The 27959-nt window shown below is 45.0% G+C and overlaps 1 protein-coding gene across 4 annotated transcripts in view; it reads right to left on the reverse strand.

Moving 5' to 3' along the window:
• Positions 1-27314, reverse strand: part of MED1 (mediator complex subunit 1) — a 47008-nt gene extending 19694 nt beyond the window's left edge. Inside the window, exons 1-11 of one of the 4 annotated variants that reach the window (XM_024235074.3) lie at positions 27045-27314; positions 23580-23686; positions 19335-19413; positions 16375-16429; positions 16138-16270; positions 15096-15124; positions 10299-10370; positions 7991-8065; positions 7167-7240; positions 3779-3868; positions 687-798 (exon numbers count right to left, since the gene is read on the reverse strand). In XM_024235074.3, coding sequence (XP_024090842.2) covers positions 687-798; positions 3779-3868; positions 7167-7240; positions 7991-8065; positions 10299-10370; positions 15096-15124; positions 16138-16270; positions 16375-16429; positions 19335-19413; positions 23580-23686; positions 27045-27069 — 851 coding nt within the window. In that variant the 5' untranslated portion in view covers positions 27070-27314. Of the gene's footprint in view, positions 1-686; positions 799-3778; positions 3869-7166; positions 7241-7990; positions 8069-10298; positions 10371-15095; positions 15125-16137; positions 16271-16374; positions 16430-19334; positions 19414-23579; positions 23687-27044 lie in introns of those variants that run through there. The other 3 variants (XM_054546362.2, XM_054546363.2, XM_054546364.2) reach the window with 3 other exon arrangements.
• Positions 27315-27959: the final 645 nt, after the last annotated feature.

Raw genomic sequence — 27959 nt, forward strand, 5'->3', positions numbered from 1 at the left:
ATGATCTTGGCTCACTGCAACCTCTGCCTCCCGGGTTCAAGGGATTCTCCTATCTCAGCCTCGTGAGTAGCTGGGATTACAGGTGCCCGCCACCACGCCCGGCTAATTTTTATATTGTTAGTAGACACAGGGTTTCACCATGTTGGCCAGGCTGGTCTTGAACTCCTGACCTCAGGTGTTCCGCTTGCCTCAGCCTCCCAAAGTGCTGGGATTACAGGCGTGAGCCACCGCACCTGGCCACAAACACCTTTTCTTAAACATGTATGTATCACACAGACACATAAGTACAAACTCTCAAAAGCTCACTCTGTGAAACTTCCTACCCCCAATTCCCAGACATGCTATTGGTTAACACTGTACAATTTAATCAAACATTTATCCTGAGGCATGTTCTCCAGTTACTACTCCAATGTAACTCCAAATGAACGTAAGATAAAAGGGGGCACTCATTAAGCCAGATGAATTAGCACAGTTCTCTTCTTTCCCTTTCAGTGCAGAGAATGTGTTCTATGAGCCGACTTTGGAGAGGAACACTCAGATATCAAACAGAAGAGAAATCAATGAATGGATAAAACAAAAGGCCAACCTCTAGAAATTCAAGTGGGGTAACAGCCAGGTTAAAACTTGTTCCATACTGCGCTTTGAGAAAAATTGACTTTGCTACTCTGAAATTATATTTAACTTACCATTTATTGTCAACTGGATGTGACCCCATAATTAATGGTGCAATTGGGAGTTTGTACATAGCAGATGTTCCTTCAATTGTCACTGATGCATTCATGCCCAAAGATCGAGAAACTGGGGATAAGAAAGAAAAAGGGTATTCCTCAAAGTAATACAAATGATGGGGATCACAGTATGTTTTAAGAGGTTAATTTTTGCAATATTTGTCAGCTATAATTTATCAGATGCTGTTATTCCCTTATTTATTTATTTATTTATTTATTTATTTAGAGACAGAGTCTTGCTCTGTCACCCAGGCTGGAGTGCAGTGGCGCGATCTCAGCTCACTGCAAGCTCCGCCTCCTGGGTTCACACCATTCTCCTGCCTCAGCCACCCGAGTAGCTGGAACTACAGGCGCCCGTCACCATACCTGGCTAATTTTTTGTATTTTTAGTAGAGATGGGGTTTCACCATGTTGGCCAGGATGGTCTCGATCTCTTGACCTCATGATCCGCCCATCTTGGCCTCCCAAAGGACTAGGATTACAGGTGGGATTACAGGTGTGAACCACTGCGCCCAGCCTATTTATTTATTTTTTTATTGGAGGCAGAGTCTCACTCTGTCCAGGCTGGAATGCAGTGGTGTGATCTCGACTTACTGCAACCTCCACCTCCCAGGTTCAAGCAATTTTCATGCCTCAGCCTCCCACATACCTGGCATTACAGGAATGCACCACCATGCCTGGCTAATTTTTTTGTATTTTTTGTAGAGATGGGGTTTCATCAGGTTGGCCAGGCTGGTCTCAAACTCCTGGCCTAAAGTTGATCCACCCACCTCAGCCTCCCACGGTGCTGAAATTACAGGCATGAACCACCAGGCACGGCCTGTAGTTCCTATAAAACTTAGAAATCAGGCCGGGTGTGATGGCTCACGCCTGTCATCCCAGCACTTTGGGAGGCTGAGGCGGGTGGATCACAAGGTCAGGGGTTCAAGACCAGCCTGCAGAAGACGGTGAAACCACATCTCTACTAAAAACAAAAATTAGCCAGATGCGGTGACAGGCGCCTGTAATCCCAGCTACTCAGGAGGCCGAGGCAGGAGAATCACTTGAACCTGGGGGGCGGAGGTTGCAGTGAGCTGAAATCGCACCACTGCACTCCAGCCTGGGCGACAGAGTGAGACTCTGTCTGGGGAAAACAAAAAAAAAATTAGAAATCCTGGAAGTTACCTTTCTAATCAACCAATAATTTTTGTCAGTAAATAAAACACAAGAAACAATGCAGTCCAAATAAAACACAAGAAACAATGCAGTCCAAAAACATCATTTTTGAAGGGCTCAGTATCAATATTTACTTATTTTTTCTTCAGAATGCATTTAAGTAGGATTATAATAAAAGGACAGGCTGGTGCACTGGCTCACACCTGTAATCCTAGCACTTTGGGAGGCCAAGGCAGAAGGATGGCTTGAGCCCAGGACTCGGGGGCTGTAGTGAGCTGTGATCAAATCACTGTACGCCAGCCTGGGCAACATAGTGAGACCTACCCCATCCCCCATGCCAAATTATAATAACAATAAAGGAGCCTGACGCCAAGGCTCACACCCGTAATCCTAGCACTTTCGGAGGCCAAGACAGGTGGATCACTTCAGGTAAGGAGTTCAAGACCAGCTTGGCCAACATAGTGAAACCCCATCTCTACTAAAAATACAATTAGCCGGGTGTGGTGGTGCATGCCTGTAGTCCCAGCTACTTGGGAGGCTGAGGCAGGAGAATCACTTGAACCCAGGAGGTGTAGGTTGCAGTGAGCTGAGATCGCACCACTGCACTCCAGCCTGGGTGACAGAGTGAGACTCCATCTTAAATAAATAAATAAATAAACAAACAAACAAACAACAAAGGGACGGAGTCAATGAGTGAACCTACAAAGGGACCTAAGGAGGTATTAGTCCATTTCACTTTTTTTTGAGACAGAGTTCGCTCTTGTTGCCCAGGCTGGAGTGCAATGGCACAATCTCGGTTCACTGCAACCTCCGCCTCCCGGGTTCAAGCGATTCTCCTGCCTCAGCTTCCTGAGTAGCTGGGATTACAAGCATGCGCCACCACGCCTGGCTAATTTTGTATTTTTAGTAGAGACAGGGTTTCTCCATGTTGGTCAGGCTGGTCTCAAACTCCTGACCTCAGGTGATTCGCCCACCTCAGCCTCCCAAAGTGCTGGGATTACAGGCATGAGCCACCGCGCTCGGCAGTCTATTTCTCTTTATCTTTTCTTGTATTAAGGGCAAACAGAAAATAATGTCCATTACCATAGTTCTTTAATTTAGAAAACTTTTTTTTTTTTGATCAGTAACTCACTACGTTGCCCAGGCTGGAGTACCATGACTATTTACATGCATGATCATGGTATGCTACAGTCTCAAACTCCTGGGCTCAAGCAATCCTCCTGCCCAAACCTCCCAAGCAGCTAGGACTACAGGCATAAACCACCACGCCCATCCTTCTACACTTTTAGAACAATGAGTAAGCTGATTATCTCAGGTCAGATGGTTTATACCTCTTCTTATGAGCTGCTCATTTACTTATTTATCCAAAAGTACTTTTTTTTCTTTTTTTGAGAGGGAGTCTCACTCTGTCACCCAGACTGGAGTGCAGTGGCGCAATCTTGACTCACTGCAACCTCCGCCTCCCGGGTTCAAGCAATTCTCTTGCCTTAGCCTCCTGAGTAGCTGGGATTATAGGCACGTACCACCATGCCTGGGTAATTTTTGTATTTTTAGTAGAGACAGGGTTTCACCATATTGGTCAGGCTGGTCTCCAACTCCTGACGTCGTGATCTGCCCACCTCAGCCTCCCAAAGTGCTGGGATTACAGGCGTGAGCCACCGTGCCCAGCCCAAAAGTACTTATTAAGCTCCTATTATGTATGTGTGTATATATGCATGTGTGTATATACATATGTATGTACTCGTGAACACACATATACATATGTGTATGAGGTGTTGTGTGAATAAGGTGCAAACGGTAATGTCAGCAAACTCATTAGAGAATAGCAAACCAGAAATTAAAGGCAAGCTGGGCACTGAACAAAACCTTTAATTCCTTTACAATTAAAGTCTTACCATTATTCTCATGCAAAATGATGGGAGATGCAGTCTTGTCATCCAGCAGGTCAGAAGGAGAGACATAGTACTTCAGGTTCATTAAATGACCTATAAAAAATAAAACTCATAACTGTATCTTTATCAGTTAAATTACAAATACAGAAAAACATTAACATTTATTATATAAACCTATATTCAAGAAAGTAGTTTAACATATATGAAGAGTCATGCTCCAAAACAGCTTATGAAATATGGCAGGCGTGGTGGCTCACACCTGTAATCCTGGCACTCTGGGAGGCTGCGGCAAGAGGATCACTTGAGTCCAGGAGTTTGAGACCAGCATGGGCAACACAGTCAGACTCCACCTCTAAAAATAATAATAGGCTGGGCGCGATGGCTAATGCCTGTAATGCTAGCACGTTGGGGAGGTGAGGCAGGTGAATCACCTGAGGTGAGAAGTTCAAGACCAGCCTGGCCAACATGGTGAAACCCCATCGCTACTAAAAATACAAAAAATTGGCCAGGCGTGGTGGCTCATGCCTGTAATCCCACAACTTTGGGAGGCCAAGGCGGGCGGGTCACAACATCAGGATATCGAGACCATCCTGACTAACATGGTGAAACCCCGTCTTGACTAAAAATACAAAAAATTAGCTGGGCATGGTGGCACGTGCCTGTAGTCCCAGCTATGCAGGAGGCTGAGGCAGGAGAATCACTTGAACCCAGGAAGCGGAGGTTACAGTGAGCTGAGATCGCGCCACTGCACTCCAGCCTTGGCAACAGAGGGAGACTCTGTCTCAAAAATAATAATAATAATAATTAGCTTGGCATGCTGGTGAGTGCCTGTAGTCCCAGCTACTCAGGAAGATAAGGTGGGAGGTCAAGGATACAATGAGCCGTGATTGTGCCACTGCACTCCAGCCTGGAAGGCAGAGCAAGACCCCGTCTCAAAAAGTAAAAATAAAAAATAAAGAAATATGACAGGCGCTTGGGTGTGGTGGCACACACCTCTAATCCCAGCACTTTGGGAGACCAAGGCGGGCAGATCACGAGGTCAGGAGATCAAGATGAGCCTGGCCAGCATGGTGAAACCTTGTATCTACTAAAAATACAAAAAATTAGCCAGGCATGGTGGCTCACACCTGTAGTCCCAGCTACTCGGGAGGCTGTGACAGGAGAATTGCTTGAACCCGGGAGGTGGAGGTTGCAGTGAGCTAAAATCGTGCCACTGCACTCCAGCCTGGGTGACAGAGCAAGACGCCATCTCAAAAAAAAAAGACATACGACATAAGATTAAGTATGGATTCTGGGACTAACAATTTATTTCACACAATTGATTTAAAAAAAAAAAGGCCAGGTGAACTGGCTCACGCTTATAATCCCAACACTTTGGGAGGCTGAGGCTGGAGGATCACTTGAAGCCAGGAGTTCAAGTCTATAGTGAGTTATGACTGCACCACTGCACTCTAGCCTAGGCAACACAGTGAGACCCCCATCTCTAAAAAAATTATTAAAGTTACCCAGGCATGGTGGCACTTGACTGAAGTCCTAGCTACTCAGGGGGCTGAGGCAGGAAGATCACCTAAGCCCAAGAGTTAAGGGCTGAAGTGAGCTATGTTCCTGCCACTGTACTTCAGCCAGAGGGACACAGCAAGGCTCTGTCTCAAAAAGATAACAAACAAAAATGGGGAGGACAGGTATTGACAGCTTAGGAATCATCGCAAAAAGGCCAGGCGCAGTGGCTCACGCCTGTAATTCCAGCACTTTGTGAGGCCGAGACAGGCAGCTCACCTAGGGTCAGGAGTTCGAGACCAGCCTGGCCAACATGGTGAAACCCTGTCTCTGGTAAAAATACAAAAATTAGCTGGGCATGGTGGCACGTGCCTGTAATCCCAGCTACATGGGAGGCTGAGGCAGGAGAATTGCTGGAACCCGGGATGCAGAGGTTGCAATGAGCCAAGATCGCGCCACTGCACGCCAGCCTGGAAGACAGAGCAAGACTCTGACTAAATGCCTAAAAAAAAAGGAAGAAATCATCACAAAATACACAAATATCTGGTAATTTTCTCCCTCTGCTTATATGTTTATAAAACCCAAGATGAGGCTGGGCGCAGTGGCTTATGCTTATAATCTCAACCCTTTGCAATGCAGTGGCAGGAAGATCACTTGATCCCAGTTCAAGACCAGCCTAGGCAACATAGTAAGACCATGTCTCTATAAAACAACAAAAATTAGCCAGGCATGGTATCCTGTAACTGTAGTCCAAGCTACTCAGGAAACTGAGTTAGGGGGATTGTTTGGGCCCAGGAGGTTGAGGCTGGAGTGATTGCACGACTGCACTCCAGCCTGGGCAACAGAGCAAGACCCTGTCTCAAAAATAAATAAATAGGGACTGGTGCAGTGGCTAATACCTGTTGTAATCCCAGCACTTTGGGCAGCCGAGGAGGGAGGATCACTTGAAGTCAGGAATTTGAGACCAGCCTGGCCAACATGGTGAAACCCCATCTCTACTAAAAATACAAAAATTAGTAGGGTGTGGTGGCACATGTCTGTAATCCCAGCTACTCAGGAGGCTGAGGCAGGAGAATCCCTTGAACCCAGGAGGCAGAGGTCACAGTGATCCAAGATTGTGCCACTGCACTCCAGCCTGGTGAGAGCCTGTCTCAAGAAAAATAAACAAATACATAAGAATAAAAATTGGCCAGGCGCAGTGGCTCATGCCTGTAATCCCAGCACTTTGGGAGGCTGAGGCAGGCAGATCACGAGGTCAGGAGATCGAGACCATCCTGGCTAACACTGTGAAACCCCATCTCCACTAAAAAATCCAAAAAAATTAGCCAGGCGTGGTGGCGGGCGCCTGTAGTCTCAGCTACCCTGGAGGCTGAGGCAGGAGAATGGCGTGAACCTGGGAGGCGGAGCTTGCAGTGAGCTGAGATCGCGCCACTGCACTCCAGCCTGGGCGACAGAGCGAGACTCCATCTCAAAAAAAAAAAAAAAAAAAAAAGAATAAAAATTAACAAATAAATAGGCTGGGCGCAGTGGCTCATGCCTGTAATCCCAGCACTTTGGGAGACCAAGGTAGGCCGATCAGTGGAGGCGAGGAGTTCAGGACCAGCCTGGCCAAAACAGTGAAACCCTGTCTCTACCAACAATAGAATAAATTAGCTGGCTATTGTGGTGCACACCTGTAATCCCAGCTACTCAGGAGACTGAGGCATGAGACTCACTTGACCCCAGGAGGTGGAGGGAGCAGTAAGCCGAGATCATGCCACTGCACTCCAGCCTGGGCAACAAAGTGAGACTCTGTCTCAAAAAAATAAACAAACAAACTAAAGGTGAAATGAAAAGTAATGACCCTCAACTTAAATTAGACATGTTTCTAAACAAGCAAAATAGGATCACGTACCCCCACTCCTTGGTGTGAGATAGCCAACACTTCCATGAAGAATCTTATCCAAGGGACCAGCATTAGTTGCTTTCCTGTAAGACAAGTGATCTATGTTTGCTTATATTTAATCCCTGAGGGTCTTGGTACACACTGTGATATTGAGTTCACCTCTCCGAAGTCTTTTCTTTTTTTTTTTGAGACGGAGTTTCGCTCTTGTCGCCCAGGCTGAAGTGCAGTGGTGCAATCTCAGCTCACCGCAACCTCCGCTTCCAAGGTTCAAGTGATTCTCCTGCCTCAGCCTCCCAGTAGCTGGGATTACAGGCGCCCGCCACCACGCCCGGCTAATTTTTTGTATTTTTAGTAGAGACGGGGTTTCACCATGTTGGGCAGGCTGGTCTCGAACTCGTGACCTCAGGTGATCCGCCCGCCTCGGCCTCCCAAAGTGCTGGGATTACAGGCGTGAGCCACCACGCCCGGCCCAAAGTCTTATAATACTATCATAATGGTTCTGTCTTGTAATTGAGCATATAGCGAATGTATTTCACCTCCAAAGTAAAGAGATTATTTCCAAGTACACACCAGTATGTATTATGGTGAACAAAAATTACACTTAGACTATTATTTCTCAGATGGGACTCCAGGTCTGATGAGTCTTGAGATAAAACCTATGGTAACCAACAACTTAACAATACTGATACTCAGAAGTTCAAATACAATCATCATTTCGGAAGAGAAAGGACATATTATCATACAGGCTTAATAGAGACGTATAAGATAGGACCCTAATCTCCCCAGAGAAAAACTCAAGGGATCATGTAGAATTAAGGTTTTAGAAATCTTACCAGTACATAATTGCCATTTTAGAAAGATCTTGTTCTAAAGATTGGAGAGCCAAGTACATTTTAGTCTTCAGTTTGCTGGAGAGTAGATGAGAAGAACATGAGTTAATAGTTGAAAAATATGACCAGGCGGGGTGGCTCAGCCTGTAATCCCAGCACCTTGGGAGGCTGAGGCGGGCAGATCACCTGAGGTCAGGAGTTTGAGACCAGCCTGGCCAACATGGCAAAACCCTGTCTCTACTAAAACTACAAAAATTAGCCGAGCGTGGTGGCAGGCACCTGTAATCCCAGCTGCTCGGAAGGCTGAGGCAGAAGAATTGCTTGAACCCGAGAGGTGGAGGTTGCAGTGAGCCAAAATCATACCACTGCACTCCAGCCTGGGCGACAGAACAAGATTCCATCTCAAAAAAAAACAAAAAAGTTGAAAAATACACATATATACATACAGACACAAACAGTGACATAGAAGGCCTAAAGAGCAAGTCTAAATTGAAGGCAAAAATATATATATATATTTTTAAAAACTGGCCAGGCGCAAGTGGCTCACGCCTATAATCCTAGCAATTTGGGAAGCTGAGGTGGGCGGATTGCCTGAGCTCAGGAGTTTGAGACCAGCCTGGGCAACATGGTGAAACCCCGTCTCTAATAAAATACAAAAAAAAAAAATTAGCCAGGCGTGGCAGCGTGTGCCTGTAGTCCCAGCTACTTGGGAGACTAAGGCAAGAGAATTGCTTGAACCCGGGAGGTGGAGGTTGCAGTGAGCCGAGATCGTGCCATTGCATTCCAGCCTGATGGCAGAGCAAGACTCTGTCTCAAAAAAAAAAAAAAAAAAAAAAAAAAACTGGCCAGGCGCAGTGGCTCACGCCTGTAATCCCAACACTTTGGGAGGCTGAGGCGGGTGGATCACGTGAGGTCAGGAGTTTGAGACCAGCCTGACCAACATGGTAAAACCCTGTCTCTACTAAAAATACAAAAATTAGCCAGGTGGCTGGGCGCAATGTCTCACGCCTATAATCCAAGCACTCTGGGAGGCCATGGTGGGTGGATCAAGGTCAGGAGTTCGAGACCAGCCTGGCCAAGATGGTGAAACCCCACCTCTACTAAAAAGGCAAAACTTAGCTAGGTCGGTGGCGGGCGCCTTTAATCCCAGCTACTCGGGAGGCTGAGGCAGGAGAATCGCTTGAACCCAGGAGGCGGAGGTTGCAGTGAGCCAAGATGGCACCACTGCACTGCAGCCTGGGCGACAGAGCAAGAATCCGTCTCAAAAAAAAAAAATAATAATTAGCCGGGCGTGGTGGCGCATACCTGTAAACCCAGCTACTCGGAAGGCTGAGGCAGGAGAACTGCTTGAACACGGGAGGTGGAGGCTGCAGTGAGTTGAGGTCATGCCACTGCACTCCAGCCTGGGTGACAGAGCGACAATCCATATTAAAAAAAAAAGAAAAAAAAAAACATTTTAAAACATTAATTCTTGACTGGACCTCAGGTGGTCCACCCACCTCAGCCTCCCAAAGTGCCAGGATTAAAGGGGTGAGTTACTGTGCCCAGCCTAAAACATTAATTTTTAAAATAAAATTTTTTTTGTTACTACATATATATATATATATTTTTTTTTTTTTTTTTTTTTTTTTTTGAGACAGCATCTCGCTCTGTCAACCAGGCTGGAGCACAGTGACGCAATCACTGCTCACTGCACCCTCAAACTACTAGTTTGAAGTGATCCTCCCACCTTAGCCTCCCAAGTAGCTGGGACTACAGGCACTCATCACCACCCATCTAAGCTGTTGCTGTTGTCTTTCTGCTAGAGACAGGGTCTCACTATGTTGCCCAGGCTGGTATTGCTCTCCCGAGCTCAAGAAATCTTCCTGTCTTGGCCTCCCAATGTACTGGGATTAGAGGCATGGGCCACTTTGACTGGCTTCACTACTATTAAAGCCTATTTTTAGCACTTCAAAGCTTATTTTCATCTCTGTTTTAAAAAGCCACATACATTAATAGAATCCCAGGTAGGTTAAAAATAGAATTAAAGCCAGTTCCACAACAACTAATTCCTTTCAGCCTGGAAATTGGAATGTTGGACATCTCAAAAGATTACATTCTGTCTTCCAGCATTATGATCGATTAATGCAGGCACTGCCTATTGAAGATATCTTTGAAAGGCCTAATGTTGGAAGCTGAGCTACAGACTGCAGTATAAGTAGAAACTAGGAGTGACAAATAGCAGAAGAGGTGGCAAATTTCTAGGCATAAGGTGGCTTATAGATTTATACTGATTTTTACAAACAAAAGCAAAAATATTAAAAATACTTACTTGTCCCCTGGAAGGTTATACAGATTAACAAGGCCCTTAAGGTGCTTAGAAAATTCATCAAAATTTTTTTCCCTATAAGGAGTTCAGGGAAGAGGGGAAAGAGAGGAAAATAAAACATAAAATTACTACTCAATCTTACAACAAAGTGCCAAAAATCACAGCTATATAAAACTGATTTTAATAATCAGCTTTAACTGTTTTCCTCAAAAGTTTTCTAGCATCAATGAAAAGCAGCAAAAGAAAAGAAAATATTTTTCTTTGTCTCTCTGCTCCATTTTTTCTGGAGAAGGTGCTAATAAGCAGTGTGAAAGTTAAAAGGAAGGTGGGCAAAACCTCTTTACCAGGTGTTTTATTAGCTCCCAAGTAATGAAACCTGATTTAAATCAATCATTAACAACTTTCTTTTCTTTTCCCTTTTTATTAATTTTTTTGCAGAGACGGGGTTTCCCGATGTTGCCCAGGCCAGACTCTAACTCCAGGACTTCAGCAATGCTCTCACTTCAACCTCTCACCTTCAACAACCGGTGTGCACCACCACACCCAGCTCCTTTCCTCCAAATATGTAACTGAATTTGGATGTCAACAAAAATAAAACTTTTGATTGCAGAGATAATAAGAAGAAAATAAATTGGGAAGGGACAGGCACGGTGGCTCGCGCCTGTAATCCTAGCACTTTGGGAGGCCAAGGTGGGTGGATCATGAGGTTAGGAGATCGAGACCATCCTGGCTAGCATGGTGAAACCCCATCTCTATTAAAAATACAAAAAAAAAATTAGCCATGTGTGGTGGCGGGCACCTGTAGTCCCAGCTACTCAGGAGGCTGAGGCAGGAGAACAGCATGAACCAAGGAGGCGGAGCTTGCAGTGAGCTGAGATCGCGCCACTGCACTCCAGCCTGGGCGACAGAGCAAGACTCTGTCTCAAAAAAAGAAAATTGGGAAGACACAACACTTATGGGTACACAGCAACATGAGAGCAAAGATGAGAGGGAAAATAAATACTAGGACAGAGATGGAGACCTAGAGAAAAGGCAGTGGGTACTCTCGAGGCAAACTACCCATTAGAAAATATTGCTATGACCAGATCTACCCTAGAAAACATAAACTACTACTGTGACCTCTGGCTTTCTAGGACCCAATATTCAGGCTTCGATTGTCGGACAAATGGGCTTTTGTGCATAGGTTTAGGAATCCAATACATCTCCACAATTCTAACTCTTGATATATTTTTTCAAACTTGAAAAAAAAAGCTCTCTGGAAAGCTAAACTGCCATGACAATGTCAGACACTTGAGCAGACATTCTGTGAGCATTTACTGAGCACTTACAGTCAACACTGCTATTAAGACAGTAAAAAGAAACGAGTAGCAGCAAAATATATTCTTTAACTTAATATTACCATCTATACTAAATGGTAATATCAGGTAAAAGTCAACATTGTTTCTTTTTTTCTCTTTGTCTTTTTTAAAGAGTCTCACTCTGTCATCCAGGCTGGAGTCCCATGGCGATGGCACCATCTCAGCTCACTACAACTTCCGCCTCCTGAGTTCACACGATTCTCCAGCCTCAGCCTCCTGTGTAGCTGGAATTACAGACGAGCACCACCACACCCAGCTAATTTTTTGTATTTTTAGTAGACATAAGGTTTCACCATGCCTGGATACTACAAAAATTAGCCAGGCATAATGGCAGGTACCCGTAATTCCAGCTACTCAGGAGGCTAAGGCAGGAAAATCGCTTGAACCCGGGAGGGGGAGGTTGCAGTGAGCCGAGATTACGCCACTGTACTCCAGCCTGGGCAACAGAGTGAGACACCATCTCAAAAAAAAAGGCCAGGCGCGGTGGCTCACGCCTGTAATCCCAGCACTTTGGGAGGCCGAGGCGGGCAGATCACGAGGTCAGGAGATCGAGACCATCTTGGCTAACACGATGAAACCCCGTCTCTACTAAAAATACAAAAATTATCCAGGCGTGGTGGCAGGTGCCTGTAGTCCCAGCTACTTGGGAGGCTGAGGCAGGAGAATGGCGAGAACCCGGGAGGCGGAGCTTGCAGTGAGCAAAGAGCACACCACTGCACTCCAGCCTGGGCGACAGAGCGAGAGTCCAACTCAAAAAAAAGAAAAAAGAAAAAAAAACGCTTTTGCACACACACATACACAACTTATTTCCTCAATGTGAACACTCTAAGACATCCTCATGTGGTGCCTGAGAACTTCGCTATGCTCAAAACAAAGTGTATATAATAACTTCCTTAAATGCCCCAAAAGTCTTAATTCTGAGTTTAAATTTAAGTACAGAAATTTCCACTCAATTAAAAGTGAAAAAATCCACTATCTGCTAAAAGCGACTGTCTTCAAGCCTAGCACTTTTACTATAACACACATATACCTTCTAAATGAAACAATTTTTCCCAAAATCAAAGCGAAAAAGTTATTTTCATGGTATTATACTCAATTATCAAGCCTTCTCTGATTCAATGATTACCTTCTATTTATTTGGTTCCACATGTAACTCTTTATTATTATTAATTTTTTTTTTTGAGACAGTCTCGCTCCGTCACCCAGGCTGGAATGCAGTGATGTGATCCCAGCTCACTGCAACCTCCACCTCCCAGGCTCAAGCCATCTTGTGCCTCAGCCTCCCGAGTAGCTGGGATTACACATGTGAGCCACTACGCTCAGCTACTTTTTTTTTTTTTTTGAGACAGAGTTTTGTTCTTGTTGCCCAGGCTGGACTGTAATAGCACGATCTTGGCTCACCACAACCTCTGCCTCCCGGGTTCAAGCGATTCTCCTGCCTCAGCCTCCCAAGTAGCTGGGATTACAAGCATGTGCCACCATGCACAGCTAATTTTGTATTTTTAGTAGAGACGGGGTTTCTCCGTGTTGGTCAGGCTGGTCTCAAACTCTCGACTTCAGGTGATCCGCCTGCCTCGGCCTCCCAAAGTGCTGAGATTACAGGCATAAGCCATCGTGCCCGGCCTCACATTCAGCTAATTTTTGTATTTTTTGTAGAGACAGGGTTTCGCCAGGCTGGCTAGGCTGGTCTTGAACTCCTGGCCTCAGGTGATCTGCCCACTTCGACCTCCCAAATTGTTGGGATTATAGGCATGAGCCACCGCCCCCAGCTATATGGAATTCCTAAACCTAGATCACCAATTCCCAACCAGGGGTGATTTTGCGCCCCAGGAGACATGGTTGTAACAACTAAGGAGATACTACTGGCAACTAATGAAGAGGCCAGGGATGCTATTAAACATAATAGAATGCACCAGGCCACCCAGGAGCAAAGAATTTTCCAATCCAAATTGTCATTAGTACCAAGTTTAAGAGACCCTGGGATATCTTTCTGTTGGGAATCTGAGGCAAAATAAGAAAAAAAAATTAAAACTTAAAAAAACAGGGGCCGGGCGCAGTGGCTCACGCCTATAATCCCAGCACTTTGGGAGGCTGAGGCCGGCAGATCACGAGGTCAGGAGATCAAGACCATCCTGGCTAACACAGTGAAACCCCGTCTCTACTAAAAATACAAAAAATTAGCCAGGCATGGTGGCGGGCGCCTGTAGTCCCAGCTACTCAGGAGGCTGAGGCAAGAGAATGGTGTGAACCCAGGAGGCGGAGCTTGCAGTGAGCCGAGATCTTGCCATTGCACTCCAGCCTGGGCAACAAAAGTAAATCTCCGTCTCACCAAAAAAATAAAAATAAAAATAAAAAAACAGAAAAGGGGCCAGGTGCTCAGTGAGCCGAGACCACACCATTATACTCCAGACTGGGTAACAAGAACAAAACTCCATCTCAAAAAAAAAAAAAAAAGAAAAGAAAAGGGCCCAGCATGGTGGCTCACAACTGTAATCCCAGCACTTTGGGGAGACGTGGGGTCAGGATTTGAAGATCAGCCTGGCCAACATGGCGAAACCTCGTCTCTATTTTTTTTTTTTTTTTCTGAGATGGAGTCTTGCTCTGTCACCCAGGCTGGAGTGCAGTGGCACAATCTCAGCTCACTGCAACCTCCGCCTCCCGGGTTCACGCCATTCTCCTGCCTCAGCCTCCCGAGTAGCTGGGACCACAGACGCCTGCCACCACACCCAGTTAATTTTTTGTATTTTTTTTTTTTTTTTTGTAGAGATGGGGTTTCACCATGTTAGCCAGGATGGTCTCGATCTCCTTACCTCATGATCCATCCGCCTCAGCCTCCCAAAGTGCTGGGATTACAGGTGTCAGCCTAAATTTTATATTTTTAATAGAGATGGGGTTTCACCATCTTGGCCAGGCTGGTCTTGAACTCCTGACCTCGTGGATCCACCTGCCTCAGCCTCCCAAAGTGCTGGGATTACAGGCGTGAGCCACCACACCCAGCCACCTAGTCTCTATTAAAAATACAAAAATTAGCTGGGCATGGTGGCACACACATGCAGTCCCAGCCGCTAGTCCCACGCCTAGCCAGGCGTGGTGGTAGGTACCTGTAATCCCAGCTACTCGGGAGGCTGAGGCAGGAAAATCGCTTGAACCCAGGAGGCAGAGGTTGCAGTGAGCTGAGATTGCGCCACTGCACTCCAGCCTGGGCAATAGAGCAAGACTCCATCTCAAAACAAAAACAAAAACAAAAAAACCCTGGGATAGAGTAGGGTGAAAAGCTATGCTATGTCAATTCAGGACGTGATTAAGTACAGACTCTTAAAAATCTTTGCCCAAGAAAATAAACTTGTTCCTGAGGAGAATAACTTCTGACCAGTCTTAAAAGCCAGCTGTAAAGAACAGAACTGTCTGTCAATATCAAGGAATATAAATCGCATTTGCTCACCTTAGCTGCTGTACAAGCTCCAGACAGCTCTGAAATCAAAGAAATTATGTTAAAACATTAAAACTACTTTAGCAACTTTGAAGATATCAAAAGCCTTTCTCTTTTTCTATAGCACATGTTTTACAACAAAACCATTAAACTACAGATGGCCCTCATATTAAAATATTAAAAAGCATCTTCTTCCTACTTGGTGAACCATAGGATTAGGGTGAGAAATTTAAAGTCAAAGCATATGAAATAGTTTTTAAAAGAATCTACTTTCAGTAGCTTGTTTAAAACATTAGGAACTCTAATGCCATACATGGAATTCATATCAAATTGTCTGGTTACACAGATTTTACATTCATCTCTATTACATAATTTTTCAGATCATCTGTTCTTGATTATAATCTCTTTGAAGGTAGTAACCCTGAGTCATTTATTTCTGTATCCCCAGCACCTATTGTTCAATCGCGGCTCATGTTTGTTGATATGAAATGAAAAGGGTTCCTGCTGGTGCAGTGGCTCACGCCTGTAATCCCAACACTTTGGGAGGCTGAGGCAGGTGGATCACTTGAGGTCAGGAGCTGGAGACCAGCCTGGCCAACACAGGGAAACCCCGTCGCTACTAAAAATACAAAAATTAGCCAGGCGTGGTGGCACACACCTGTAATCCCAGCTACTTGGGAGGCTGAGGCAGGAGAATCGCTTGAATCCAGGAGGCAGAGATTACAGTGAGCCGAGATCATGCCACTGCACTCCAGGCGACAGAACGAGACTCTGCCTCAGAAAAAAAGAAAAAGAAGGAAAGAAAGAAAGAGAGAAAGGGAAAAGGGTTCCTATGGTGTTTCCACTTGTCAAAGCCTTTGGATGATGTCAGAGATGGGACCCATATTTTCTAAATCCCATTCTATAGCTGTTGATTTTGTAGCCCATCACATCATCTCTACAGTGGCTCATGAAAAAACCTAAACCCAAGCTATTTAAACCCCAACAATTCATTTTAAAATTAATGTCCCTAAGTAAACCCCACAGATTCCAGTGAAATATCAACAACACATACCACAGGATTCTCCCCATGGTGAGCCACTTTTACATCACAAAGCTGTCCTGCAGGATCTAACTGCACTTCCACATAGAACATATCTGACGTGATGTAACATTCAGTGCCACTGGCACTGAGATGAGAGCCCAGTCTAGCAGGAACAAATCAAAACAAAAATTAATAGAAGACACATAAATAAAGCCACCCAAAGTTAATACTAAGTTAAACATTTTTGCCTACAGAAAGACTACTTACCCATTCTGTCTTGCTATGGACTCCAAACGATCAGTCATTGCTGGTAAAGATGTTACTATAAAAGGATGAAAAAAGGAAGTCACAAAGAATGCTCCAAATGACTTAAATGATATTCTTTTAAGACAGAAAGATTCATCCTTCCAAAACCATAAACATATTCAGTAGTTCAAATGCTTGTAATTTGCATAAAGTTCATTGATTTGGGTTAACTGTGACCTATGCAGTACTAAAGGGCAAAAAAAAAAGATCTATTTGAAAAATTAACTGAACCTTTCTCCTCTCCTGTTTTCATTACTCCTTATGTGGGACAAGCTGCCTTTAACTTAAGACACATTTATCTGCTAATGATAGAATAAGAAAGATTAATATTAAAACTAACATAAAAAAAACCTCAACATTAACGACACCATTAATCACAACAGTCTAAAGGTTAAAACAATCCAAGTGTCCACTAGCAGATGAATGGATAAATGAAATGTATATACATAAAGAGGAGTATTTTTCAACCTTAAAAAAGAAAGAAATTCTAATAAATGCTTCAAAATAGATGAACCTTGAAGACATTACGTTTAGTGAAATAAGCCAGTCACAAAAGGACAAATATTATATGATTCCACTTATATCAGGTATACAGAGTAGTCAAATTCATAAAGACAGGAAGCAGAATGGTGGCTGCCAGGGACTGGGGGAAGGCAGGAATGGGACATTACAGAATGTAAGCTTGGGAAGATGAGTGAAGTTTTACAGATAGACAGTGGTGATGATTATACAATAATATGAATGTACTTAACACTACTGAACTATACACTTAGAAACAGAGAAAATGGTAAATTTTATGTTACCTATATTTTACCACAATTAAAACAGAAAAAAAGGCCTGGTGCGGTGGCTGATGCCTGTAATCCTAGCACTTTCGGAGGCCGAGGCGGTCAGATCACAAGGTCAGGGGTTCGAGACCAGCCTGATCAACATGGTGAAACCCTGTCTCTAATAAAAATACAAAAGTTAGCCGGGCATGGTGGTGCGTGCCTATAATCCCAGCTTCTCGGGAGGCTGAGGCAAGAGAATCTGTTGAACCTGTGGGGGCGCAGTGGTTGCAGTGAGCAGAGATCGTGACACTGCACTCCAGCCTGGGTGACAGAGCGACACTCTGTCTCAAAGAAAAAAAAAAAAAAGAAAAGAAAAAAGGTAAAGAAGATAATACTCAGCTGAGACTGGGCAAAGTGGCTCACGCCTGTAATCCCAACACTTTGGGAGGCCAAGGCAGGCAGATCACCTGAGGTCAGGAGTCCAAGACCACTCTGGCCAACATGGTGAAACCCCATCTCTACTAAAAATCCAAAAATTAGCCGAGCGTGGTAATGGGCGCCTGTAATCCCAGTTACTCAGGAGGCTGAGGCAGAAGAATCACTTGAATCTGGGAAACGGAGGTTGCAGTGAGCAGAGATCACGCCACTGCACTCAAGCCTGGACGACAGAGAGAGACACCGTCGCCAGAAAAAAAAAAAAAAAAAAAATCTCAGCTGAATTAGGTTCATTTCTGGTGGATCAAAGTAAAATCTGTTTTTACTTTCATTATTCCCCAAAAATAGAATTAGTCATTATAAGCATGAATAATCAAGCTCATGACTTATATTTTACATTTGCTTTCCTGGAAATTTGCTCCATAAACACCGTAAAAATCTTTTTAGAGTTAAAATGTCCATCTTCTGGACAGGCATGGTAGCTCACGCCTGTAATCCCAGCAATTTGGGAGGCCAAGGCGGGTGGATCACGAGGTCAGGAGATCGATACTATCCTGGCTAACACGGTGAAACCCCATCTCTACTAAAAATACAAAACATTAGCCAGGCGTGGTGGGACGCGCCTATAGTCCCAGCTGCTTGGGAAGCTGAGCCAGGAGAATCGCTTGAACCCAGGAGGCGGAGGTTGCAGTGAGCCAAGATTGTGCCACTGCACTCCAGCTTGGGTGACACAGTGAGACTCCGTCTCAAAAAACAAAACAAAACAAAAACAAAAACAAACGAAAAAAAAACATCGCAAGGCGCAGTGGCTCACACCTGTGATCCCAGCACTTTGGGAGGCCAAGGTGGGCGGATCACCAGAGGTCGAGAGATCGAGACCAGCCCGACCAACATGGAAAACCCTGTCTCTACTAAAAATATAAAATTAGCCGGGCGTGGTGGCACATGCCGGTAATCCCAGCTACTTGGGAGGCTGAGGCAGGAGAATCGCTTGAACCCAGGAGGCAGAGATTGTGGTGAGCCGAGATTCCACCACTGCACTCCAGCCAGGGCAACAAGAGCAAAACTCCGTCTCAAAAAAAAAAAAAAAAAAAAAGTCCATCTTCTTATCGAGATTAATCAGAAATAAACGTGAAGGAAAAAAAAACTTTTCCCAGGTATCTTTTTTTTTTTTTTTTTTTTTTTTTGATACAAGTCTTGCCCTGTCGCCCAGGCTAGAGTGTAATGGCGTGATTTTGGCTCACTGCAACCTCCGCCTCCCCAGGTCATACTGTTCTCCTGCCTCAGCCTCCCGAGAAGCTGGGATTATAGGTGCCCGCCACCATGCCCAGCTAATTTTTGTATTTTTAGTAGAGACAGGGTTTCACCATGTTGGCCAGGCTGGTCTCAAACTCCAGACCTTGTGATCCGCCCACCTCAGCCTCCCAAAGTGCTGGGATTACAGGAGCAAGCCACTGCACCCAGCCTCCCCAGGTATCGTATATTACCCTTCATCATTTATCTTTTAAATCTCTATCAGCCTCCAAAACAGAATCAAAAATAAATGTTTCAAACTTTAGCAAAAAGCTCATTCCAACTCCATAAATGAATGCAAGAGCAATATCTAATATATAAAGTTGACCTACCTCAATTTTTTACTTCTAGTTTAAGTATAAAATGGTCCTTCTTGAACTGGGGGTTTTGTGAAATCAGCATATTTCAAAAGTGTTCACAAACCTTTGAGAGCCTTCTGCAATGTCTCCAAACAGCTGACCAAATGTTGATGCCCTCCAGAACTCATCACAACCCTCTTCTCCTGTGTCAAGTAGGAAAACATTTGAGGTGAAAATTAACCAGGCCAACAGTGTTTTAGGTAAACATACACATTATCCTAGTAGTAATATTGCAGGACAGTCTATAGACTCAATATAGTCTACAGACTTTGTAGACTATATAGAGTAACACTGGTCCACAAGTGTTACTCTTTCCATCCATGCAAAGGAAGAAAAATCCATATATATGAGTGTAGAAAAAGGTATTCCTCAGCCAGGCACGTGGCTCGTGCCTGTAATTCTAGCACACTGAGAGGCCAAAGCTGAATAATCACTTGAGTCCAGGAGTTCGAGACCAGCCAAGGCAAGATAGAGAGATCCTGTTTCTATTTAGTCAAAAACAAAAAAGAAAACGTTGTATTTCCACATCTAAAACAAGAAAACCTTTAGAGAAATATTAGGAAGAATCAAAATGTAATACATGAGATCTGCCTCCTGTGGAAGTGACCACATGCTAAGATATAAACAGTTAAATAAGATGGCTCAGAAGATTTGGTAGTGTACAAATTTAACAAGGTGATTTGCATGTAATCTGAGAAACACAACCAAATTTTAAGAAAATGAGATTGACTCTAAAAAACAGAACATATAGGCTGGGCGCGGTGGCTCATGCCTGTAATCCCAGCACTTTGGGAGGTCAAGGTGGGCGGATCACGAGGTCAAGAGATTGAGACCATCCTGGCCAAAATGGTGAAACCTCATCTCTACTAAAAATACAAAAATCATCTGGGCGTGGTGGTGCACGCCTATAGTCCCACCTACTCAGCAGGCTGAGGCAGGAGAATCACTTGAACCCAGGAGGCGGAGGTTGCAGTGAGCCGAGATCATACCACTGCACTCCAGCCTGGCAACAGAGAGACACTCTGTCTCAAAAAAATAAAGAAAAAGAAAAGAAACAGAACATGTAGTCCAGAAAAGGGACTTCCAAAGAACAAAAAACTTAGCCTAGTTTGAGGCCGGGTGCGGTGGCTCACGCCTGTAATCCCAGCACTTCGGGAGGCCAAGGCAGGCAGATCATGAGGTCAGGAGTTCGAGACCAGCCTGGCCAACATAGTGAAACCCCATCTCTACTAAAAATACAAAAATTAGCCAGGTGTGGTGGTACGCGCCTGTAGTCCCAGCTACTCAGGAGGCTGAGGCAGGAGAATCGCCTGAACCGGGGATGCAGAGGTTGCAGTGAGCCGAGATCATGCCCTTGCACTCCAACCTTGGTGACAGAGTGAGACTCCATCTCAAACAAAACAAAACAAACAAACAAACAAAAAAAACTTAGCCTAGTTTTCCCAATTAACAGTGAAGAAGTTTCTCTCTGAAAAACATTCCAGTCCCTAAAAACATGAACAGTTTTCTGGTATAAGGATAGTTTTCTAGGCTTTTCCATGTTGCAAATAAATCTACCTCACTGCTCTAATTCTCCCTTACAAAACAAAGTAATTTATTAATAATCTGAAATCTCTTGATTCTTGACAGGAGAAGAGGTGCTCTGGTCAATGAATACCAGTATTGTGAAAACTGGAAAACCAAACGTTTTGTCATAAATTAATAAATAAGCATATAGTATGTCAGTTGTTGAAAACTCTTTTTTTTTTTTTTTGAGATGGAGTCTCGCTTTGATGCCCAGACTGGAGTGCAGTAGCGTGATCTCAGCTCACTGCAACCTCCACCTCCTGGGTTCAAGCGGTTCTCCTGTCTTAGCCTCCCGAGTAGCTGGGACTACAGGCGCCTGCCACTACGCCCGGCTAATTTTGTCTTTTTAGTAGAGACAGGGTTTTACCTTGTTGGTCAGGCTGGTCTCAAACTCCTGACCTCAGGTGATCGACCCGCCTCAGCCTCCCAAAGTGCTGGAATTACAGGTGTGAACCACCACGCCCAGCCATGAAAACTCTATAAAACCTTGATGTACCAATAAAATTAGGTTTCTGAATCTGCAAAACTGAGAAGTAGACAAGGAAATTCATGGCGACCAAACCAAGATAGTGGTACCAAAAGAGAGGGCCTTATTAGCCACCTGGAATCCTTCTATCTCACAATGTCTCTCTAATGACAGTATCATTTACAGAACATATTTCAAGCTAGAATTTGGTTGCCTTAAGGAATAAAAATGACAATCTGGGCCAGGCGCAGGGGCTCACACTCGTAATCACAGCACTTTGGGAGGCTGAGGCAGGTGGATCAAAAGGTCAGGAGTTCAAGACCAGCCTGGCTAACATGGTGAAACCCCATCTCTACTAAAAATACAAAAATTAGCTGGGCATGGTGGTGGGTGCCTGTAATACCAGCTACTCAGGAGGCTGAGGCAGGAGAATCGCTTGAACCCAGGAGGCGGAGGATGCAGTGAGCCAAGATCCCACCACTGCACTCCAGCCTAGGCGACAGACGGAGATTCCCTCTTTAAAATAAATAAATAAATAAATGAAACTGCCAGGCACGGTGGCTCACACTGTAATCATAACACTTTGGGAGGCCAAAGTGGGTGGATCACTTGAGCCCACGAGTTTGAGACCAGCCTGAGCCACATAATAAAAACCTATTTCTGGCTAAGCACAGTGGCTACGCCTGTAATCCCAGCACTTTGAGAGGCCGAGACGGGTGGATCACGAGGTCAGGAGATCAAGACCATCCTGGCTAACACGGTGAAACCCTGTCTCTACTAAAAATACAAAAAGTTAGCCGGGCATAGTGGCAGGCGCCTATAGTCCCAGCTACTCGGGAGGCTGAGGCAGGAATACGGCATGAACCCGGGAGGCAGAGCTTGCAGTGAGCCAAGATCGCACCACTGCACTCCAGCCTGGATGACAGAGCGAGACTCCATCTCAAAAAAAAAAAAAAAGAACGATTTCTACAAAAAATATAAAATACTAGCTGGGAAGCCGGGCACAGTGGCTCACGCCTGTAATCCCAGCACTTTGGGAGGCAGATCACGAGGTCAGGAGATGGAGACCATCCTGACCAACATGGTGAAACCCCATCTCTACTAAAATACAAAAAATTAGCCGGGTGTGGTGGCGTGCGCCTGTAGTCCCGGCTACTCAGGAGGCTGAGGCAGGGGAATCACTTGAACCCAAGAGGCGGAGGTTGCAGTAAGCCGAGATCGCACCATTGCACTCCAGCCTGGCCACAGAGCAAGACTCCATCTCAAAGAAAAACAAAAACTAGCTGGACATGGTTACATGCACCTGTTGTTCCAGATAGTAGGAGGCTGAGGTGGGAGAACCACCTGAGCCTGGGAAGTTGAAGCTGCAGTGAGCCATGATTGCGCCACTGCACTTGAGCCTGGATGATAAGACCTGGTCTCAAAAAAAAGAATGAATCAAAAACTCTACTAGTTCAGGCTGGGCATACCTAATCTGAAAATCAAAAATCTGACATGCTCCCAAATCCAAAACCTTTTTAGCATTCACAATGATGCCACCAAAGATTTCACACCTGACCTCACATAACAGGGTCATAGTCAAAATGCAGTCAAAACGGCTGGGCGCAGTGGCTCACGCCTGTAATCCCAGCACTTTGGGAGGTGAAGGCAGGTGGATCACCTGAGGTCAGGAGTTCAAGACCAGCCTGATCAACATGGAGAAACCCCATCTCTACTAATAATATAAAAATTAGCCAGGCGTGGTGGCGCATGCCTGCAATCCCAGCTATTCGGGAGGCTGAGGCAGAAGAATCACTTGAACCTGGGAGGCAGAGGTTGCAGTGAGCTGAGATCGGGCTATTACACTCCAGCCGGGGCAACAAGAGTGAAACTCTGTCTCAAAAAAAAAAAAAAAAACTTAGTTTCACACACAAATGTATTAAATATATTATTAAATATATTGTATAAAATTACCTTCAGGCTATATCTATAAGGTGTTTATGAAATATAAATAAATTCTGTGTTTAGACTTAGGTCCCATCCCCAAGATATCTCATTATATATTTGCAAATATTCCAAAATCCAAAACAATCCAAAATCTAAAACATTTCCGGTCCCAAGCATTTCAGATAAGGGATATTCAACCTGTAGTATAGATACAATAGACTCCTAAAGTTGAAACCACCATGTATTCAGATGTTTTATGAAGATAGTATGAACACATCTACATGGGGAGCTTAGTGTATTAAGAATAATTATCTAAGCAAAACACTTTACCCACTTCACCACAATCCTTACCATGACCTGACGCACAAGCTTAATGGTTTCACTCCAGGGTCTATTTTGGTTAAATTTTGCATGGAGCCGTTCCAGGAGAGAACTCATCTTACTCAGCTTTTCTGACTCTATGATTTAAATCAGAAAACGTTATCAGTAACTGTTCTATCAAGACCATCCACAGTTTTCCTTGCAAAATAAATTCCCACACTTCATCTCAGTAAGAATGCAGTTAAAATATTTTCCAAAATAATTTTACTTCAAAACATCCAAAGAAGACGTTTTTAATGGCAAGATGACACACAAATTATGGGTCTGATGTAAGGAATACCATACCGCTGGACTGTTTTCTATCCAAACTTTTTTTTTTTTAAAAGACTAAGTTTCACTCTTGATGCCCAGGCTGGAGTGTCAAACCCTGTCTCTACTGAAAATACAAAATTAGCTGGGTGTGGTGGTGCATGCCTGTAATCCCAGCTACTTGGGAGGCTAAGGGAGGAGAATTGCTTGAATACAGGAGGCAGAGGTTGCAGTGAGCTGAGATCACACTATTGCACTCCAGCATGGGCAACAGAGCGAAACTCTGTCTCAAAAAAAAAAAAAGAAAGAAAAAAATTAGCCAAGCCTTCTGGCATGTGCCTATAGTCAGTCCGCAGCTACTCTGGAGGCTGAGGCAGAAGGATCACCTCAGCCTGGGAGGTCGAAGCTTCAGTGATGAGCCTTGATCACACCACTTACTTCATCCTAGGCAATAGAGGGAGACATTGCGTCAAAAAAAAAAAAAAGCTATTGAACGGGGTTAGAGAGGAAAATTAAAAAAAAAAGAAGAAAATAAATGAAAATGCTGGCTGGGCGCAGTGGCTCACACCTGTAATCCCAGCACTTTGGGAGGCCGAGGCGGGTGGATCACCTGAGGTTGGGAATTCGAGACCAGCCTGACCAACACAGAGAAACCCCGCCTCTACTAAAAATACAAAATTAGCCGGGCATGGTGGTACATGCCTATAATCCCAGCTACTCGGAAGGCTGAGGCAGGAGAATCACTTGAACCCAGGAGGCGGAGGTTGCAGTGAGCCCAGATTGCGCCACTGCACTCCAACCTGGGCAACAAGAGCAAAACTCCGTCTCAAAAAAATAAATAAATAAATGAAAATGCTAAAAAGACAGCAATGAACAAACTAGACAAAAACTCCTACTTCACGAAGTTTCCATTTTTATACTTGTTGTCCCCTTGCACCCGAGGAGTACATCTTTCTTTTCTTTTCTTTTTTTTTAAGACAGAGTACCACTCTGTAGCCCCAGCTTGAGTGCACTGGCACAATCAAGGCCTATTGCAGCCTCAACCTCCCATGCTCCAGGATCAAGTGATCCTCCCAGCTCAGCCTTCAGAGTAGCTGAGACTATAACTAATTTTTCCTTGAAACAGGGTCTCGCTCTGTCGCCCAGGTTAGAGTGCAGTGGCATGATTCTGGCTCACTGGAGCCTTGACCTACAGGATTCAGGTAATCCTCCCACCTCAGCCTCCCAAGTAGCTGGGACTACTGGCTTGTGTCACCATGCCTAGCTAATTTTTGTATTTGTTGTAGAGACAGGCTTTTGCCAGTTTGTCTAGGCTGGTCTCCAACTTGTGGGCTCAAGTGATCCGCCCGCTTCGGCCTCCCAAGGTGCTGGGATTACAGCCTTGAGCCACTACCTGGCCCTAATTTTTTTTATTTTTTATTTTATTTACTTATTTTCAATTTTTTTCTTTTTTTTTTTTTTTTTTTGAGACAGAGTTTTGCTCTTGTTGCCCAGACTGGAGTCCAGTGGCACTATCTTGGCTCACTGCAACCTCCACCTCCCGGGTTTGGGTGATTCTCCTGCCTCAGCCTCCCAAGTAGCTGGGATTGCAGGCATGCCACTGTGCCTGGCTAATTTTGTATTTTTAGTAGAGAAAGGGTTTCACCATGTTGGCCGGACTGGTCTTGAACTTCTCACCTAAGGTGATCTGCCCACCTCAGCCTCCCAAAGTGCTGGGATCACAGGAGTGAGCCACCACGCCCGGCCATTTTTTTTTTTTTTTTTTTTTTTGAGACGAAGTTTCACTCTTGCAGCCCAGGTAGGAATGCAATGGAGCAGTCTTGGCTCACCACAACCTCCACCTCCTGGGTTCAAGCAATCCTCCCGCCTCAACCTCCCAGGTAGCTGGGATTACAGGCATTCGCCACCACGCCCGGCTAATTTTGTATTTCTAGTAGAGACGGGGTTTCTCCATGTTGGTCAGGCTGGTCTCGATCTCCCAACCTCAGGTAATCCACCCGCCTCAACCTCCCAAAGTGCTGGGATTACAGGCGTGAGCCACAGTGCCCGGCAATTTTTTTTTTTTTTTTTTTTTTGTAGAGACAGGGCCTCACTATGTTGCCCAGGCTGGTCTCGAACTCCTGGGCTCGAGGGATGCTCCAGCCGCAGCCTCCCAAAGCGCTGGGATTACAGGTGTGAGTCACTGCTCCCGGCCTCACCTCTCGACCTCTCCTCCAAAACACACTCCTTGTTTTTCTTGAGAAACCTACTGATAAATATCTGTACTCCGATGCTCCAACATTTTTTGAGCGACTATTACGTGCCAGAAACTATACAAAAATAATCAGGAAAGGACCCTAATCTGCAAAGCTCAGAGGAAACTGGATAAGATAAACAATAACACAGTTCACTGTATTAACAGAACTATGCCCAAAATGCTAAGGCAGCATCTTAGCCGGAGTGTGGAACTTTAGAAAATAAAGTTTACACACAGCCCTAAATTTATTCAGGCGTCTCTTCTGGAACAAGATGTAAGCTGATTTTGTACTCATTTGCCCCGTCTCCCACCACTTTAGGCCAAAAGTGCCCTAGTCGAGCATGAAATCTTCACAGAAGTTGAGAGTCCCCATCACCCTAAAGTCGAAGCTCTATAATCACCAAGGAGGGTTTAGTGACAACTTTAGAAAATAAAGTTCCACAGAAAAGTTGTTTTTCTGTAGTTCGTAGTTCGGTCAATAAAAGAACGAAATTCAGCGCAGTTTAAAAATACACAATGGCACAGGATCTGAACACTTGACATTGTAGAGAACTGCTGGCTGCTAATAAATATAAGGACCTAATCATTTCATTGATGCCAAAATAGTCTCCAGTACGTTTACACACAGCCCTAAATTTATTCAGGCGTCTCTTCTGGAACAAGATGTAAGCTGATTTTGTATTCATTTGCCCCGTCTCCCACCACTTTAGGCCAAAAGTGCCCTAGTCGAGCATGAAATCTTCACAGAAGTTGACAGTCCCCATCACCCTAAAGTCGAAGCTCTATAATCACCAAGGAGGGTTTAGTGACAATCTAAAACTAATACACATTCCCTCTCCTGGACTCTGTGCCCCTAAAGTGGCCCCCATGGGACATCTGCAAGAACCTCCTCTCACAAACTGGCTCCCCCAGTTGTGTCCCGCCCCCTCCTTTCCCCTACAGTCACTTACCCTCGGTTTCCCCCTGAGCTTTCATCCTGAAGGCGAGGAGAGGCTAGATCCGCCACAAAAGGATAAGCCCTTCCCCACCACTAACGGAGGAAACAAGTTGGCTCGGGATCCCGGGACGCAGGGCACCAGCAGTCCCTACTCCTCCCGAGAAGGATCAATCTGAAGTCCCCGGCGGCAAGCAGAGAAGGGTGCTCGAGGCCGCCGCCATCTTCCCCAACGGAACTTCCCAAAATTCGCGAGATAAACCGTGGTCCTGCCAGAGAGAGGAAGAAGACAGGGCATCGAAATCTCGCGAATATTGGTCAATCCGTGGGCCTCGCGAGATTTCTTTCAGCCCAGTCTTCCCTTTGATCTGAGCTGTGTCAGGCCTCACGCTGCTGGATATTAAACCTGCCGGCAGGCAGCTTTCGGCTCCCCTGCGGAAACCGGCATTTTTTTTTTTTTTTTTTTTTAGCAGTTAAACAGCTCGCAAATTAAAATCTCCAGATCCCTGTACTGAAAGACTAGCTTTTCTTTTTTTCTTAATTTGTTTTCTTTTTTGAGACGGAGTCTTGCTCTTGTCGCCCAGGCTGGAGTGCAATGGCACGATGTCGGCTCACTGCAACCTCCGCCTCCCGGGTTCAAGCGATTCTCCTGCCTCAGCCTCCCGAGTAGCTGGGATTACAGGCACCCGCCACCACGCCCGGCTATTTTTAGTAGAGACGGGGTTTCGCCGTGTTGACCAGGCTGGTCTCGAACTCCTGACCTCGCTGTCCGCCCTCCTCGGCCTCCCAAAGTGCTGGGATTACAGGCATGAGCCACCACACCCGGCCAAGACTAGCTTTTCAAAGGCTGTTGGTATCAGGAATGTCTTATGAAAGATAAGTTTAACCTGAGATACTAGATGCAATAATTACATCCCAAGAAAGACAGTGG

Source organism: Pongo abelii, chromosome 19 (genome assembly GCF_028885655.2).
Source record: "Pongo abelii isolate AG06213 chromosome 19, NHGRI_mPonAbe1-v2.0_pri, whole genome shotgun sequence".
Lineage (NCBI taxonomy): Eukaryota > Metazoa > Chordata > Mammalia > Primates > Hominidae > Pongo > Pongo abelii.